The sequence below is a fragment of the Odontesthes bonariensis genome, chromosome 19, assembly GCF_027942865.1.
Source record: "Odontesthes bonariensis isolate fOdoBon6 chromosome 19, fOdoBon6.hap1, whole genome shotgun sequence".
NCBI lineage: Eukaryota > Metazoa > Chordata > Actinopteri > Atheriniformes > Atherinopsidae > Odontesthes > Odontesthes bonariensis.
Genome location: NC_134524.1, coordinates 31,387,618 through 31,404,755, shown reverse-complemented (window position 1 = coordinate 31,404,755; position 17,138 = coordinate 31,387,618). Strand labels below are relative to the sequence as shown.

General features: G+C 38.5%; 1 protein-coding gene across 1 annotated transcript in view; it reads right to left on the bottom strand.

Annotated features, from left to right (window-relative positions):
- adam19a (ADAM metallopeptidase domain 19a) overlaps positions 1 to 17,138 on the bottom strand; it is a 251,379-nt gene that overhangs the window by 59,865 nt on the left and 174,376 nt on the right. Inside the window, exons 9-12 of the mRNA XM_075450674.1 lie at positions 16,717 to 16,883; positions 12,261 to 12,345; positions 6,053 to 6,195; positions 5,463 to 5,640 (exon numbers count right to left, since the gene is read on the bottom strand). Coding sequence (XP_075306789.1) covers positions 5,463 to 5,640; positions 6,053 to 6,195; positions 12,261 to 12,345; positions 16,717 to 16,883 — 573 coding nt within the window. The remainder of the gene's footprint in view (positions 1 to 5,462; positions 5,641 to 6,052; positions 6,196 to 12,260; positions 12,346 to 16,716; positions 16,884 to 17,138) is intronic.

Sequence of the window (17,138 nt, the reverse complement as noted above, 5' to 3'; positions counted from 1 at the left end):
TAATTAATGTTTAAAATATCAGTCAGAAACCCATTATTTGATTTGAGTGATAAAATTACAGCCTTTTGAGCTGCTGATGAGGTCAGGTCATTAAAGAGGCTTACTCTATCTATTTCTCACTTTTAAGAAACTTTTGGTGGAAAAGTTTCAATGTAAAATTAGCCTCGCTGCCTCTGAGATAGTCTAATAATAAAACTCTCCTCACCACTTAAAAAACACAGTTTGAATCATTAAATGGAACACCGAGCACCTCCATCTGAATTCTGAATTCTCTATGTTTTGATCAGAGGAGAAATAGGAGTTGAGTACTCGGGGTATCTTAACCTTGTAGCACCCACAGTTGCAGATATGCAACAAGCTTTTTATTTATTTACATTATTTATTTATATTTTATTTACATTACATTATTTGATTTTTTTAAATGTACATACATTATTTACATTCATGTGTAATATTTTTTTACATTACATATTATGTGCCGACAGTTGTCACAGCATCATTTTCTTGGCTCAGTGAATTACACTCTGCTTTGCGGTGGTCTGTTCTATTTGGTTCTGGTCTCGTTTGGTGTGGTCTGCTTTGTCCACCTTTCACTATACCTTTTTTTGCCAAAGGATCTGCAGAGAATGACTTGGTTTTGTGAACAAAATTAATCAGGAAAGCCCACAGTTGCAAATATGCAACATTGCCTAAAATGATCAAAAATAATCCAATTCCAAAAATTCCAAAAATATTGGTTTATTCCCACCCAAAAAGATGCAAGAAGAGCCAAAATGATTTTTTAAATGATTATTCATATGCTTGGGTGCTACAAGGCTAAAGCAAATTCATGGTTCATCTGCAAGCGTCCACCTGTCCCCTTTGTGGCCGTCTGCATTCCAGCTAAAACATCTGTGACTGTGTGGACTAGAATAGAATAGAATAGAGAAATACTTTATTCATCCCCCAATGGGGGAAATTCAAAAAATATCTTGTGTAGTAGTGCACATTGTCAAAAAATGAAAAAAAAAATGAAAAAGCAGATCAATAAAAATAACTAAAAATGTTTAGATAGAAACTAAAAATGAAAAATTACAAATAATCATATAAACGACGAGAAAAATTGAGAGCTACACAGACTTGCTGCCGATAAGGCTGGCGCATAGCAACCGGACTACGCATCAACAACAGATGAAAAAACACACCAGTTAAAGAAGATAAGGAATAAAATAACAATATGGAAACTGGTTTTGGCAATGGGACATGGGAAGCTTTGACACGGTTGTTCTGAACAAAGTTTCAGTGCAATCTGTTGGTTTCCTTAGCTAGGAAATTGTTTTTGAATTGACTCTATATGAATGAATTGGATTATTTTATGAATAATTATGATTACAATTAATTGAATTCCAATTGGCATGAAATGGACTTTATTATCTAAGCGCCTTGAGATGAGATTTGTTGTATTTGGCGCTATATAAATAAAAATGAATTGAATTGAATTGAATTCTAAAAGGGAGAGTGTGAAATAAGACAGTTCAAGTTGGCTCACAGATGTAGATCTGGACACCATGAACCCACAATTAAGATTTTGAGGGGCATGTCGAGAGTAACTTGACACTTGGCCAACAAGTGACTGAGGAGGGTGGTGACTAAGGCGACGGACGGAGCCAGGAACAGTCCACCTCTGCTGCACACCAACAGTGATGGACCAGGTGGAGAGATTTTCAGCCCGAAACATTAAGAATGCTTTACTGTGTGCCAGAAACAAAGCTGAATGGTATTGGTTTTAATGGGCATCTATTTAATATTTAAAAGAAGTGAACGTTGCAGTTGCAGCAGCTGCTGCTGCTTGGTATTAAAACTGATGTTTAACATAAGTGGTTACTGAGATAACTACCAGCTTTCTACCACAGAGTTGCTTTGTAAATTATTAACAAGGCAAATAATAGTCAGCTCAGGACTTTATAACGTTGGTAAGTAATTAAACAGAGAGGCTGCTTGAGCAGTTACAAATATTAAGCATACACTTAATGATGACTTTACATTAAGTGTACAGTGTTTCCCGCAGGAAATTGCTTAGTCAAGGTGGTGAGTCGTCGGCCAGGACCAGGGGTTTTGTGCGGATAGCGTTCCATCGGGTGGCGGGGGGGGGGTACTTGGAATTGGACGGGGGCTGTTAGAGCAATAACGAAGCTGTTTTTTTTTTAAAGTATTTTTTTGGCCTGTTTATGCCTTTAATGATAGGACAGTTGGAGAGAGACAGGAAGCAGGGGGCAGAGAGAGGGGAAAGACATGCAGCACAGGGCCGCTCGGTGCGGGAGTCGAACCGGGGCCAGCTGCGGCGAGGACTGTAGCCTCTGTACATGGGGCGGCTGCTTAACCCACTATGCCACCGACCGCCCCATAACGAAGCTGTTTAAGAGCTGTAACACTTTTTTTTATTTACATTATTAACTATTTACATTAACAACCAGTAGGTGTCGCAATTCAATGTTATCAATGCTGTCTTTTAATGTCTGAGCTTGGAAAAGCATTATTACTTCGGTATTTAAAAAAAAAACAAAAAAAAAACCCTTTTTCTTTTGGGAACGTTGGCAAAGCAGCAGTGCGACTTTGCTAAGGCGGCCGCCTTAGCTATAATGCGCTGCGGGAAACATGGTGTATGTTAATTAATAAGTGTATGTGTATTAATATAAGAAATACAAAGTAATTAGTTGTCTAGTCTGTTCAAAAAACAGAAATTTAAACAGTTGTGGTTCTGATGCCTCTCCAGTGGTCTGTTCGAGGGATTTTTAAAGAATGACCTTCATCAAATACAGATACTTCCAAAAACAACAATAAAAAGGTGCAATTCTAAAGCAACAGAGGCTATACAACTGTGTCTAACAAGTAACAATTCCAACAGGAACAAACATGAAAAAAACCCATCCAGAGATGTGGCTTTGTTGCTGCTCTCGTGTCAAACAGTTTAAAATAAGGCATCTTCTCCTGTTGCCATGGTGCCGTGAGGAGAACCACGGTTACGCTCAAAACAAAACTGGGGTTGAATCAAGAAGCAAGAGGAAGAAAAGCCAATTATACCAGAAGCAAAGAATGAAGAAGGATTATGAGTGAACACAGCAACAACAACAAAAAGCAAGGACCCATTTTGTTGTATAATAATCATCAAAAAACAGACTGAACCAGTGTGGCTTGTCTGCTGAAGGACACACATTCACTTTCAACACATTGTGTGATTTGATTAATACAATTAATAGAAAATTAACAGAAAATTAGCTTCACATAGAATATTTATAACTAAGGTCAGGATCAGTTTACGATCTGACATTCTGCACCCATGTGTATGTCAAGGTGAGACCATAAAGCAGTGTTGTGCAACTCATCTCATTTGCAATGCTAAGAACAGGAGCAGGTGGCTTGTCAGCAGCCTGATCCCAACTGTCAGCGCAGCTCAGAGTGGGAGTTCTAACAAACACTCCCTGTCAGCACCGCTGCTGCTGTCAACTACCAATTTGTTTCTTCTGTTTCAATTTAAAGGGTTTGTACAAACCAAAAAAAAAATATACTAAACCTCTAGCTTTATTGAACACAAACACCTAATTCAGGTATCAGGAAATTTTCAGCAATATTTAAACCCCTTAACGCCTGAATTTATATAGCTGTATGTAAAAAAAATGTTTTGTGTTTTAGCCTTTAAGTAGATGGTAAATAATGCTGAGATTATTAATTTCACTTTTGCACAAAAAATAAATAGAAATTTTGGTATGTTGCTTATTTGCAACACCAGGCATAATGGTCAATAATAAGATAACAACAACACAGTAATATAACAGTGAAAAAACAATGTTTTTTTATTCACCCTTTTTTTTTTTTACATATTTATTTATATAAATCTGCAACAGGAAATAAGTCTGTCACTTTGCGGTCGTGGTGAATATGGACTAACCGGCATTGGGGGAATAAAGATGCTATCTCAGCTGGTTGAAAAGACAATAGGCGTTATGGGGTTTAACTTTTTTGCACAGTAGTATCGCAAATTAAATAAATGATACGACCACAATGGTGGCCAGGTGTCGAAGGTAAAACCTGAAAAAAAAAAAGAGTAGAAGCAGGACACAGAAGGTCCACTCGGTGCCTTCAAAATCTTCTGTATCAGTCAGCCATTTATAGCGCAGCGAAACAAAAGCATCATGGAAAAAAGATGCTCAGATTTGGCCAAATGTCATTTGAAGGACTGAAAACATGTAGCAAAAGATTTTCTGGACTGACTGGAATTAAAAGTCCAGCTTTTCCAAACCGGACTAACACTCCCAGTCACGTTTCTTCAATAAAATCCTGATTTTATAACCGCAGCATCATAAGTGACAGTGGTCCAGTTAAATGGCCCAGTCGAGCTATAACTGTAGATCAACCAAACTGTGCATGTAACCATGCTTACAGCATAATGCCATGAATAAACTTCTCAGTGGCATGATTCTTTCCAATCTACAGGACCTCAACTATCCAAAAATAAAACTGACATCACTGTTTCTTCATAAGAGATTTAAAGACTGACAGCAGTTGACTGTTGTTGTGAGTGCAGATCTGGAGACAGGATACGTGTCGGGTAGCTTAGGCTCAGGCATGGAAAACAGCTGGAAGAGTCTAAAGATAAAGAATACACCCTCAGAACAGCCGGTTGTAATAGCTAACGTGGCTTAAAGTGAGTTTTACACTGGAACTAAATCTTATTAAATACCTTGGACATAAAAATATAAGCCTAGCAAGAGTGGGTGAATGTTATGTTATTTTACAATAAAACAGGTTTTTACACCTGTAGGAAAATGTCATAAGCATACAGGAATGCATGGGAGAAAAACGTCAGCTATCCTGGTTTGACTAATTGTAGAATTTTGCCCGGAACAACAAGATGAAAGGAATTAAGGAATATTTGTAAAGTCCTAAAAATAGATAAAGAAGATTCTAATATATTCTTGAAACAGAAATAGTCGTATAAAAGAACCGATAAGTAGAGCTCAGTTTAACAGTATTTCTTTCTACTCAAAACCTCAATGAATGAGAGGTCTCATATGGTGTCTCAGAGTTCTACGTGGAGGAAAAATATAAAGTCAACATGGCAGTTCCATCTGCAACGGAACACTGTGCAACATGTTTGAAAGAGAAACTTCTGAGTGAACCTGATGGGGAATTTTTTTTGTCAGTGGGTTGATGATGTTTTCTATTCAGTTTAACACAGTGTGAAAACTACTAAACAAATCTGAAGTATTTGCAAGCTGATTCCATACCAGTAAAAATGGAAATCAAACATTGGAAGTAAGACAAAAACATGTTCAAAGATCTTAGGTGCTTCAGTAAATGGGCAAAATGGGAAACATTTCTTAAAAATAACAAATCAGTTTCAGTGTATCAGAGTTAATATGCATTGCAATCTGTCAAACTACATAAATGACATCAAACTAGTCCAAATGATTAAATATGCTCACATCAGGTTCTCCACAGTCGCACTCTTCTCCATCCTCCACAAAGCCGTTGCCGCACTTCTTGCCTCCCACCAGGTCCTTCATGTTGGGCATATTGTAGAGACACATGCCCCCTCCCTTCTGGAAGTAGTTGTCAAGGTCCCGTTTGCTGCAGCGACTGAAAACTCGTGGGAATGGATGCCTAAGAAACAAAAAAGAACGGAAAATAACCCATGGCCAAATTATTCTTACTTATTGCCTTACTTTGCTGAGATGTAACAGTGGTTCTTGGTGCGTCTCTGTGTATATTGTCCCATAATTCCTCAAAGTATCACAGAGGTTTCAGCTAATTGTTTTCCGCCACTGTGTTTTTTCTAAATTAAATTAGTAAAGGAGTGAAACAAATAACAAGAAAGCAAAACTGCTGATTAAAAATGAGTGGTCGTTACATTAAAAACAAGAAATGTTGATGCTTTTATATTTGATGGAAATTAAGATTGAATCTCTTTTTCAGGAAAGCAGATTAATGTGTCATTGTTTCCTCTTGTAGATGACGGAACTGTTCGTAACAGCTCCGGTTTATCCTGAAGCAGGATGCGCTGCGTGTGGCTCACCCAGTGGCAGCAGCCATCACGCAGCCTCCCTGCTCAGCAGTGGCCTCCACACAGCAGCCGTCGTGGTCGTGACTCATGCCGAAGTTGTGGCCGATCTCGTGGGCCATGGTGGCTGCAGCTCCGATAGACAGCTCAGAGTGGTCCTGTAGGCGTGAACCGGAGGAAAGTAACCGTAAGGGGATTCAGACACCTGTGCACAGTGGCAGGTAAGAATTGTGTATGGATTTCATACACACAAAGCCATGTATAATCTTTTAAGATTCTCCAGTGCAGCTTCACAGACCATACCTACAGTATCTCCTCTTTACCAGTCTACTGAATTTGTTTGGGCTCATTTAATTGGAAAATAGTTTGGGAGAACTTTCCCTGTTAAGTGACTGATAGATAGAAATTTCTATGTTTTGTCAACCCATTAAAAATATATATTTCACCTTTCTACAACACTGAATATCTTCTTTTTTATAAATTCTTCTATATATCCCGTACAAGAAAAAATATCAATTTAACGATATAAATAAATCTAAAATCAATCATTTGCAATTCAGTGTATCTAGTCAGTACTCTTGGTCATGAAACACTGGGATGCATTGACTTCCTTCATATATTGCCATAGTATGCTTTTTGAATCTAAAGCTGGAGATATTTCCCGTTTTTCCGTTGAATTCTAAAGTCTGATGTGCAATGTTTTGACTATTTTGGTATAAGGTCAAGATAAGGAGAAAACGTCAAATACCATCTAAGGAAAATTTAATGACAAAACTCAAGGATGTTGTGTGCAAGACTCTATGTGTGGGAATCCTGAATTTAGACCATAAGGAATGCCATCACTCACAGATCAGTGCTTTGTTCAACTGGCCTCAGGAACTTGTAAAGTATTATGTTGTAAAAAATGTTTACAGTGTTCATGATTCCAAATTTGCCAAGGATAAAATGAGTATATAATGTGTTTTACGAGGATGTGTTTTTAAGAATTTCTAAATAAGATGCAACAATGCCCCACTTATAAAGATAAGACAGCAAGTCTTTAAGGATAAAACTGTGTGAAAACATGCAGCAGGGACAGTGTTCACATACATTAGGCTCCACTTACAGCTGAAAACTGCCATTCATCTCAACTCAGCTTGTAAATTATGCATGCTCTATAAAATGGATATGTATTAACTGTGTGGAAATGCTGATGCTCGGCAGTGAAATCCTTCACATTTTAGTCAATGCTAAAAATACTGAACCACAGAAGTGTGTGTGAGGTCTGTGCTTGTTAGCCATAACACATTTGGATTCCACTGGCTGCCTCTGCCTACAGACAGCTAACAGCCTATTAGAAGCTAATCATGCTTAGAAAAGCCATCGATCTCAGTGACCAGACAGTCCCTTGCTGTGCTCATGTATAGACACATAGAACTGAACAAGCTGAATACAACCAAAGGGTGGACACTGTAACGCTGCAGAGGAAAACTATACTTTAGAACAGGGATGGGCAACTGGCGGCCCGGGGGCCGCACACGGCCCTCGTCCTCACTCAGTATGGCCCGCAAATAGATCAATAATAATTTAATAATTAAAAAAAAAAAAAGTAATTAATTACACTGTTGACCGATAGAGGGCGCGCCATACGCAAACAGTAGCGGGGCCCGGGCCGCTTTCCGCAACAGCGAACAGGAAAGTCAAGTTCCATGGCCACTAGCAGTGGCAAAAAGAGAAAACTTGACTGAGAAAATCTCATTTTTCAGCCAAAATGGGAGGAAGAGTACCTCTTCAGTTTTGTTCTTTGTTATGAAGGAGTTCAAATTCCTTTTTGCACTTTTCTTTAAGCAAATGTTTTGCCTTTGTTGCTTATTAAGGACGTGTTAAAATGCATTTATATGCAGAAAATAGTTGTATGTTGGTGCAATAAACATACAGATATAAATTCATATAAAATGTGTTCTTATTGAGAATCATTTGTAGCGTCTTTCATATCCAATTATTCGAAGTGCGTGGTCATGTGGCCCTCCAATGATAGTGCTGAAAAAATGTTGGCCCTCTTTATCATGGAAGTTGCCCATCCCTGATTTAGAACATGACCAATAGATTGGTTCCACAAGAAGCTTAAAGACATGTTTCTCATATACCCGCTCCCACAAACACCAGTACGGCAGGGTTGTGCATTAACGAGTGCCACGCGTATTTTCGGTGAAATCGGAACTGAACACAGCAGTTTTTAACTAATGAACGTTAAGTGACCGCATCTGTTTTTTTGCGGCTCTAAACGACATTCTTGTTGACAGTGAATGTGCCGTGAGGAATTGTGCCTGCATGCCCTCCTGAAAACAGGCTCTGGCAGAAGCCACCAGACTATAATCATTTCTGCACCAGACAAAGGTGTAACTAATTTATATACAACTAATGCAGCTGCATTTAGACAGATAATACATGTATGAGAAGATCTAAGCAGCAACACTACGCAGCAGGCAACAAAATACAAACTGACAAAAACTGTTGAACTGTAACAAAAGGGGGATTCAGAATAGAAGCTGAGTGAAGCCTGCCAGCTGAATCTGAAGGACATAGTAGGCAACTTTTCACACTAGAAAGCCAGAGGAGAGCGCCTGTATTGTAAGTTGAACTTTTTATTTTGACCAGCTGAGCAGATGGTTGTGTAAGGTCAAGTATTGTTGTATGTTTTCAAATGATTTCCATTTTCAACATAACTCTGACGCACTTCATTGATATAGAAAACTATTGGTTAATATGCCGATTTTCTACATTCCTTGAAATTATAATTGCATGGTCGCCCAAAATCCAGAATCGGCCACGCACTACTTTACTGTAATTTCGACATGTGTGAATAAGTTCAAAGGTTTAAGAAAATGCTGCAGAAACATCGGATTGCGTCTTTTTGTGTTTAAGGATGATTACAAGAACAATTAAATTATAAAACTTGTCATATTGTTAAGACCTATCCTCAAGACCATCCTAAAGTTAGTGTAGGAGCTATTTGTTATTTTGTATATTTGACTCACTTATTATTTAGTTATCTTTTGGGGGTTTAGTTTGGGGAATACACTTTTTTTGGTTGTTTATGATATTTAGTATTGTTTGAGTTAATTTGGGTATTTAATTATGCTTTTATTTTGAAAGCACGGGTTAGCTGGGGCGCACTGGGAGAGTTTATTTAGATGAGCAGGCAGTCACAGGTGAGCAGGCACCTGGGAGGGCAAATAGGTTTTTACCAGGGCAAGAGAGGCGGCAAAGGCCATTGTTCTTTGTTTGCTTGTGGTTGGAGCAATAAACTTACAGAAACCTAATTTTTTGCCTGGACAATGGACTCAATTTACCTGTGTAAGTTCACTCCCAAGGTGTCTCAGTGGCCGTTTTATTTCATTTAGTTTATTATGGTTTTGACATTTTTTTTGTTTTGATTATCGACACAAGAGGACGAATAGCCACTACAGTTAGAATGTAGGGTCAATGCATGTTAAAGCAGTCGGGAATACAGTATGGTGGCTTAACAAACCGACAAGTGACATAAACTTCCCTTTCTCTACGAGCTAATCAGAATGATCGTTTTCGCTGAGAGACCTGACATTTATTTAGCCTGCTGAACAGGCATGTAGTTTTTTTTTTTTTTTAAACTTTATTTTTCTATCTTTTCAGGTCACAATCAGGTGTGGCGAAACAATTCAAATACCAGCTATGCGACCTAAAAAACAAACGAGAAACAACAGAAATAAGAGAAAAAAAGAGAGGAAAAAAATAAATAAAAATAAAAATAGAATAAAAAAAAAAAAAAAAAAAAAAAAAAAAAAAAAAATGCATGCACACATCCTAATGATTGCCAAACCTAGTCATATAAGCATACATGCGCATATTCACAAAAAAAAAAAAAAAAACAGAAAAAAAAAAAAAAAAAAACTCAGGGGAGCCACAGGGTTGCAAGCAGATCGCCACAGACTAAAACATTCTGGTCATTGCTTTTCATTACCAGATTGCACAAGGCATCAAGATAGGTCATCACCCCCTCCTGCGATGTAGGTGTCCCATTTTTCCCAGAGGGCATCACCTTTGCCCCTTTGTAACCTGAGGCTAAAAGTCAATAGTTCCATAGTTTGGATGTCTTTGATTATGGCTTTCCACTGTTTAACCGTGGGAGGTTCTGTTTTGAGCCATCTCCTTGTTATGGCTTTTTTACTTGCGGCCATAAAGATTTTCAGGAGATATCTGTCTTTCTTTGGTAGTTCCTTATCTATGTTACCCAGGTAGAATGATAAACAGGTAAAATCAAAATTATACTGCAGGACTTCTCTAATTATGTTTTGGACTCTATCCCAGAATGATTTAAGAGTGGGACAGCTCCAGAATACATGTGTATGATCTGCCATACCATGTCCACATCCTCTCCAGCAAGTAGGTTGTAGTCCTGTCTGCTTAGACTTTTGCTTAGGTGTTATGAAAAATCTAATGCCATTTTTCCAGGAAAAATCTCTCCACAGGTGTGAGGTCGTAGTGGTAATTTGTGTGTCAATCATATTTGTCCATTCTTCAGAAGTAATTACAGTTCCCAGTTCTTTTTCCCATTTCTCCTTAATATAGTTTGTTGAGTGGCCTCTTAATTCAGTTATATATCTGTATAGTTCTCCAATGATCTTTCTGGACAGTTTTGTATTGTATGCTTTGATAAACATTTCTGTAATACTTGATAGGTTTTCCTGTATAAGTCCTTTAATGTTTTTATCAAAGTAATGCCGAAGTTGGAGGTACCTATAAAAATCCTGCCGAGCAAGGCCGTATCTATCTGAGATGGTTTTGAAGTCTATAAGATCCTGGTTTTTAATTACTAGGCATAATGTGGAGAGTCCTTTCCTCGCCCATTGAATGAAACCTCCATCACCTAAACCTGGTTTGAAATCTGGATCGTGAGTTGGCCACATTAAAATTCTAATTTCGTTCTGAATATTGAGTTGTTTCGCCAGGCCAGACCAGACATGGTTGACAAAAGCTTTGATAAGGTGGGTAACAAACTCAAAGAACAAGAGACATTCATAAACACTCATTTAGACACACATACTTCCAGCCATATTGTTATAAAACACAAACCTGTCATTTTTAAAAGCATTTTCACCCTGATGCAGTTAGTGACCCGACTGCAGATGTTCAGCAGTTGATAACCTGGTGATAGCTGTTTGGCGCCCATCAATCGTTCCGACTAAAGGATGGTCTGGGTTTAAAACCCTTGAATTTTCCTATTAAGGGCGTAAAAAGAAGCAGTTTTCCTATATTTTCTCTCGACCTTGGCAACACATAACATCATGTGATCAACTGTTAATAGAGGATATGAAGGTACGTCACACCATGTTGACAGGATTGCTGTCCTGTTACCTCTGCCTGGCCTATTTAGTTTTGGTTTTGTTTGTTTAAAATTGGTGGAATCTGTTGGAAAAGGAAAGAGATGGGGAAAGGAGACAGAGGCTGGATCTTACTTTGAGCGATTCAATTATCCCGCAAGAGTTAATAATTAATAAGCAGGAATTGTGCTGAAATCTAATCCCTTGCAAAATCTGACTCCCCATTATTTGGCCCATTTTTAAAGTGTATGAATGATAATGCTTTTTCAAGCTTATCCATCATCTCCCAGCCATAGTGCTGATTTAAGCAGTGAGGAAACCTTTCTGAAGAAGAAAATATTTGCCAAGACAAAACAAGGAAAATCACCATGGGTTTTAGTTTCAGCAGTGTGGTTATTTTATGGAATAGTATGCAGTGGGTTTCATGAGTCACTCTATCAATAATACAGATGTGTTTTATTTATGAAACTCACGAGAAACATTTTCTTCTCAACTTAGAAATGGATTGATCTATAATTTTAGATGTTGTTCCTGCAGCTTGAGCAAGAAAACACCACCCTGAATTTATGATTCAGGGTCAGAGCAAACAGACACTTGACATCAACTTCACATTCTCTACATAAACATATAGATTAGAGCAAATGGAACCTCTCACCACTGCACCCTAAACTAATATTTTTACCGAATCAATCTATTGAAAATTGACCTTGAAGGAAAAACACATGCGAGATGTGAATTGTTGACGGTATTTTTTGGAGGATTCTCTACATGTCCAAAGGCATGGACAATACACAAAGGATGAATTCAAGCTGAGACAAAAGAATGCAGTAGGAACAAAAATGGTAATGTGTGGAGGAGGGGAGGAGGAATGGATTTCTACATACCACATTGATGCCTCCGGAGTTTTCCAGGCTGCACATCCCCTCCAGTGGTGCCATACCAATAGTTGTTCCCTTGAAAATCACGCCGCTATCACACACACAAACAAACACACGGAGGAAAAAATAACTTTTCTTTAATCTGATTCCTTTTCATTTATGGGCTTGCACAGTGCGTGCACAGTGATTGTAGATGCGGCAGCAGTGCACAGCTGCAGACATGATAAGCCTGCCGGTTGTGGAAAAATGGCATGCGAGACACCTCAATCCACCACTTTGCATCCAAACGAGAAAATCAAGCCCTTTCTGATGAACAGGAACTAAGAAAGCTTTGTCGTATCAGCACAAATAATTATGGAGCACATAATTCAATAGATGTACAAACTAAACCTGAAATTATCTGACCCAAAGCTGGTGGTGTGTGTTTCATGGGGGCCACACACAGGCACACCATGGTGTGTGTGAAAGAATGTAGAGTTAATCAGGCAGAACACTGATTTCCGACCACTTCAACATCAGGAAGGGTGAGAGTCTGTAGGATCTCACTCCAAACAAAACCACAGCAGCTGATATCACACTGATGAGCTTCCCTGGAGCAAATGTTCCACGGAGAAATTACACATCTGGAACGAAACTTCTTATTATCCATTATTATATTATTCAGTTGTTTCACTGTGGACATACAGTCATCTTAAGAAGACAGATTTTTGTTTGTCCTGATGCATAAAACGTTATTGGGAATTCACGGTTTGCATGTCAGTTGAGTCCCAATAGGTTTGCAGAAGCGAAAGCATGAATTCCCTTTCAGGGTTTTATATATAGTCCTGTCTTTTTGTTGAAACGTTGCCGGTATTGGGACATATTTTTACAGGTAAAGAAAAATAGAATTTTCAACATTTGATACAGTACGGTGTCTTTGTCCTGTATTCAGTCTATGATGTATGTCCTCTTGCTCCTTGTCTTATTCGTCTGCTATGTTGTTTTTCTGTAGAGAGATTAATCCAGGCGTAGTCATGTGTAGTCCAGACTAAACATGGAGAAGCAGCATTTAGCTGTTATGCTGCAAACAAGTGGAACAAACTGCCAGTGGAGATTAAACTTTCACCAAATGGAGACATTTTTAAATCCAGGTTAAAAACATTTCTGTTCTCATGTGTCTATGCATGAAATCTGCACGCTATCTTTAAATTTATCTGGACTGTTGCTTGTTTTTAAATGAATTTAAATGATTTTATTTGTTTCTCTTTATATTCTTTTATGTATTTTAATGCTTCTTCCACTCCCTGCTGCAATGCTTTTATTTTATGTAAAGTACTTTGAATTGTTTGTACACGAAATGTGCTATAGAAATAAATTTGATTTGATTTGATGAGTCAGTGCACCCAGTACACGTGGTTACAAACATTTAGCTGCAGAGTGACCCGGAGGACCTGTGCGGACCTTTTACAACACACAGGCCTGTTCAATCAACACTTGGCCAATAGAATTGTGAATTATTTTTCAAGTGACTGAAAGAGAGCATAAGCAGGTTTAGTTTAACCCCTTTTCTACATCGCTGCATAGGAAAATGGACTTAGGGCTGCTACAGCTAATTCAGTTCAATTCAGTTTTATTTATATAGCGCCAAATCACAACAAACGTCATCTCAAGGCACTTCTATGATACAGTCCATTTCAAGCCAATTAGAGTCCAATTTATTGTAATATTAATCCAATCAAATACAATTAATTGAATTCAAAATGAGTCCAAATCATACATACAGAGCCAATTCAAAAACTATTTCCTATCTAAGGAAACCATCTCCCGTCCTGAGCGTGCCTGAGGCGACTGAGGAGAGGAACGACTCCCTTTTAACAGGAAGAAACCTCTGGCAGAACCAGAACCAGGAAGGGTGGCCATCCGCCTCCACCAGCGGGGGTTTGAGAAGACAGAAAAGAGGGGACAACAAACACCGTAACACCATTCAAAGGATACCTGTGGAGACAGGAAGTCAGAGTTTGTCTCTGACAGTAGGCAGAGCCCAAAGTCCATTTTTCTCTTACTTTAAGTCTTTGCTCACTCCGGAGCAACTTGGGAGACTGAATGTTTCAATAAATATATACTTCATTAATTTATTAATTACTAGATGCGACATATGTGTGGATCTCCCTTTCTGACCTGTAGAGTGATGTGAGCTTGCCTTCATTTTTAAGACACATCAACAGTATTTATTATTTCTTTATATGTATGAACACTAGGGGTGGGCGAAAAAATCGATTCATGGACATATCGCGATTTTTAATGGGATGATTTTAAAAATCGATTTTTCTCCCCTGAATCGATTATATTACGTCATATCCGTGTCCAGAAAAACTTCATCAATTCATTACATTAAGCTAGCGCACATTTGTGCTGTGTGGACATTTCAATTCATTTTGTAACTGTAAACTTTAAAAAAAACTTTTTGTCTCAGTTGAAATAAATGTCAGCTGCTGCACTGACTGACACAGACTGATGTGCATCGTTTATGGGAACGACATTCATTCTAGAAGTGTATGATTCAACTTGTTTTGTTTTTTTAAGGAGGAAGAAAATTGCAATTACTGATTATATCGAATCGCAATACTTGTAGAAATCCCTGTTATCAAGAATCGTGATACAAATCGAATCGGCACCTTAGAATCGGGATACAATAGAATCGTGACCAAAGCATATCGTCCCACCCCTAATGAACACATGGGCAAAGAAAATGTTTCATAATTAAAGCCGAGGATTCCACCTCTCATATGTGTTTCTTTTCGTATTCCTATTTTCTTAAGAGGCTGATAAATAAATGCTGGAGTGGAACACTAATAAACAGTGCCTCAGGTCTTAATGGTTTCAGAAGCTGCGGAGATCTTATATTCAATGTGTTATCAACCTGAATGTGACGTCCTATTTTGCCTCGCTCTGCCACAGCAGACTCAGTAGTGGCAGGAGGGAGTACCGCAGGTGAAGGCAGCTGTCACATAGGCCGTCTGTTTTCACTTTATTTTTTATTTCACACAGTCATCCTCGGTGTCGAATGTGTTTATTAAGGTTGCAAAAAAAAATCCAGTATGTCAGCCTGCAGTGAAAAAATCCAGCCCTCAGGAAACTATCCCTTATTCTCATCTCTATGCCTCAGTCTCTAAGTTGATGTCTTTACTCTGCCTCCCTCTCGCCCACTCTTCCCTGTAGAATATGAAAATGATGTAGCAAGCTGATCCTTGTGCAATAGTGTATGTATCTTAATGCAAAATGACAGGCATAATGAGGGTTTATGTTAAACTTAAACTTTACTCTTGACACTGACACTAAACACATCTTGTCTGGGTCAAAAAACATGGTCATCAGCAGAAATCCACTAAAACTAAGCAACACAATAATAACCACATTTGAGTCTTTGACAGTCAGGAATGAATAACCTGAGACAACCCAGTAGGGAAGTGGGCAGTAACAAAACCCAACAAATTCCATTAGAACACCTGGTCCTGAATCCTAAATAATTCTTTGCAGGTGTATATTGTCAGTCATCCAAGTCATGGTAATCCCAAGTGCCTGAGGAAGAGGCAACCAGACTACTTTGCTTAGCTTTGAAGACATTCAGCTTAGAAAGGCGACGGCTTAGAAAATCTAATGTCTCAAACAGTCAGTCAAAAGTGAAGCAGCCTTTCAGATGAGGGGTGAAACATCTTCAAGAACCGGGAAAAGCATTCCAGTTGCTCTTTATTCAAGCACTTAGGATTAAAGTATTATAGTCGTGTTAGAAAAAAGACACTAACTGAAAACTTATTCTGTTTATTGCAAACAGGTTTCCATAAAATAGAGCCAGCCCAAAGTTTGTCTCAGATGGAGGATGGAAACAATGAGGAAGTGAGAGGAAGAAAGCTCTGTAAAATGGAATGGACTTCAGTTAAACCTGTTTGTTCGTTTCTGTCAGTGCAAAATAACCAGATCAATTTCATTTTGATATACGGAGCCCCTAAAGGGACATGGAGGGATTTTTTTTTTTTTTTGCGAGATCTCGCAAAAGTTTTTTTCCCACGTCAGTGAACCGGAAGTAAAACAGACACGGCGATGGAGGAGCCTACCCATCATTCGTGGGAGAAGTTTATTGATTTCTATTTTAGTATTGGCCAAACATATAAAGACATCAAATCATATTCTTTTCAGATGTCTCTCACTTATGTCAAAGCCATGTCTACGTGCAAGAACGGATTTGATGTCTTTATATGTTAGAAATCAATAAACTTCTATCTCGCAATACTTTTGCGAGATCTCGCAAAATAATAATAATAATAATAATAATAATAATAATAATCCCTCCATATCCCTTTAGGGTCCCGTAGATTTGGGCTAAAATAACCAAACAAAAATTGTTAGCGTGTTCAAGTTGGTAAAAGCAAGTGGTACACAAATACTTCTGCTTTGTGTAGCTCGGGAACAACAATGTGTTTCTTACGTGAGCAGCTGAGCGTTGTCGTGTTTTTTACGAGATTTCAGCTTCTGTCTCCACTGAAGGAAAGACCAGAGGGTGGCGTTGGGCTCCTCTGTGATGATACACTGATCTCTGTCGGTCCAAACCTCCAGACCAATAAGAGGCACACGGATGTTCAGAGCCCTGTAGAACTACACACAGAACACAGAACATAAACCAATATGTAGCAAGCGCATGCATGCACACACTCAAACACCCACACACAGGTTAGCTCACAATCTAATCATTAGCTCCTACAGTACAGTCTGGTCACACAAGACAATTTCCCCTTGAGCTACCCTAAAAGGATGCATAAGGACACATTTGATTTAATCCTGATGAGACTTTAAACGATTGTAGATATTTGCGCTGTGCATGTTTTTCAGTCACTGATGGAATATAAGATA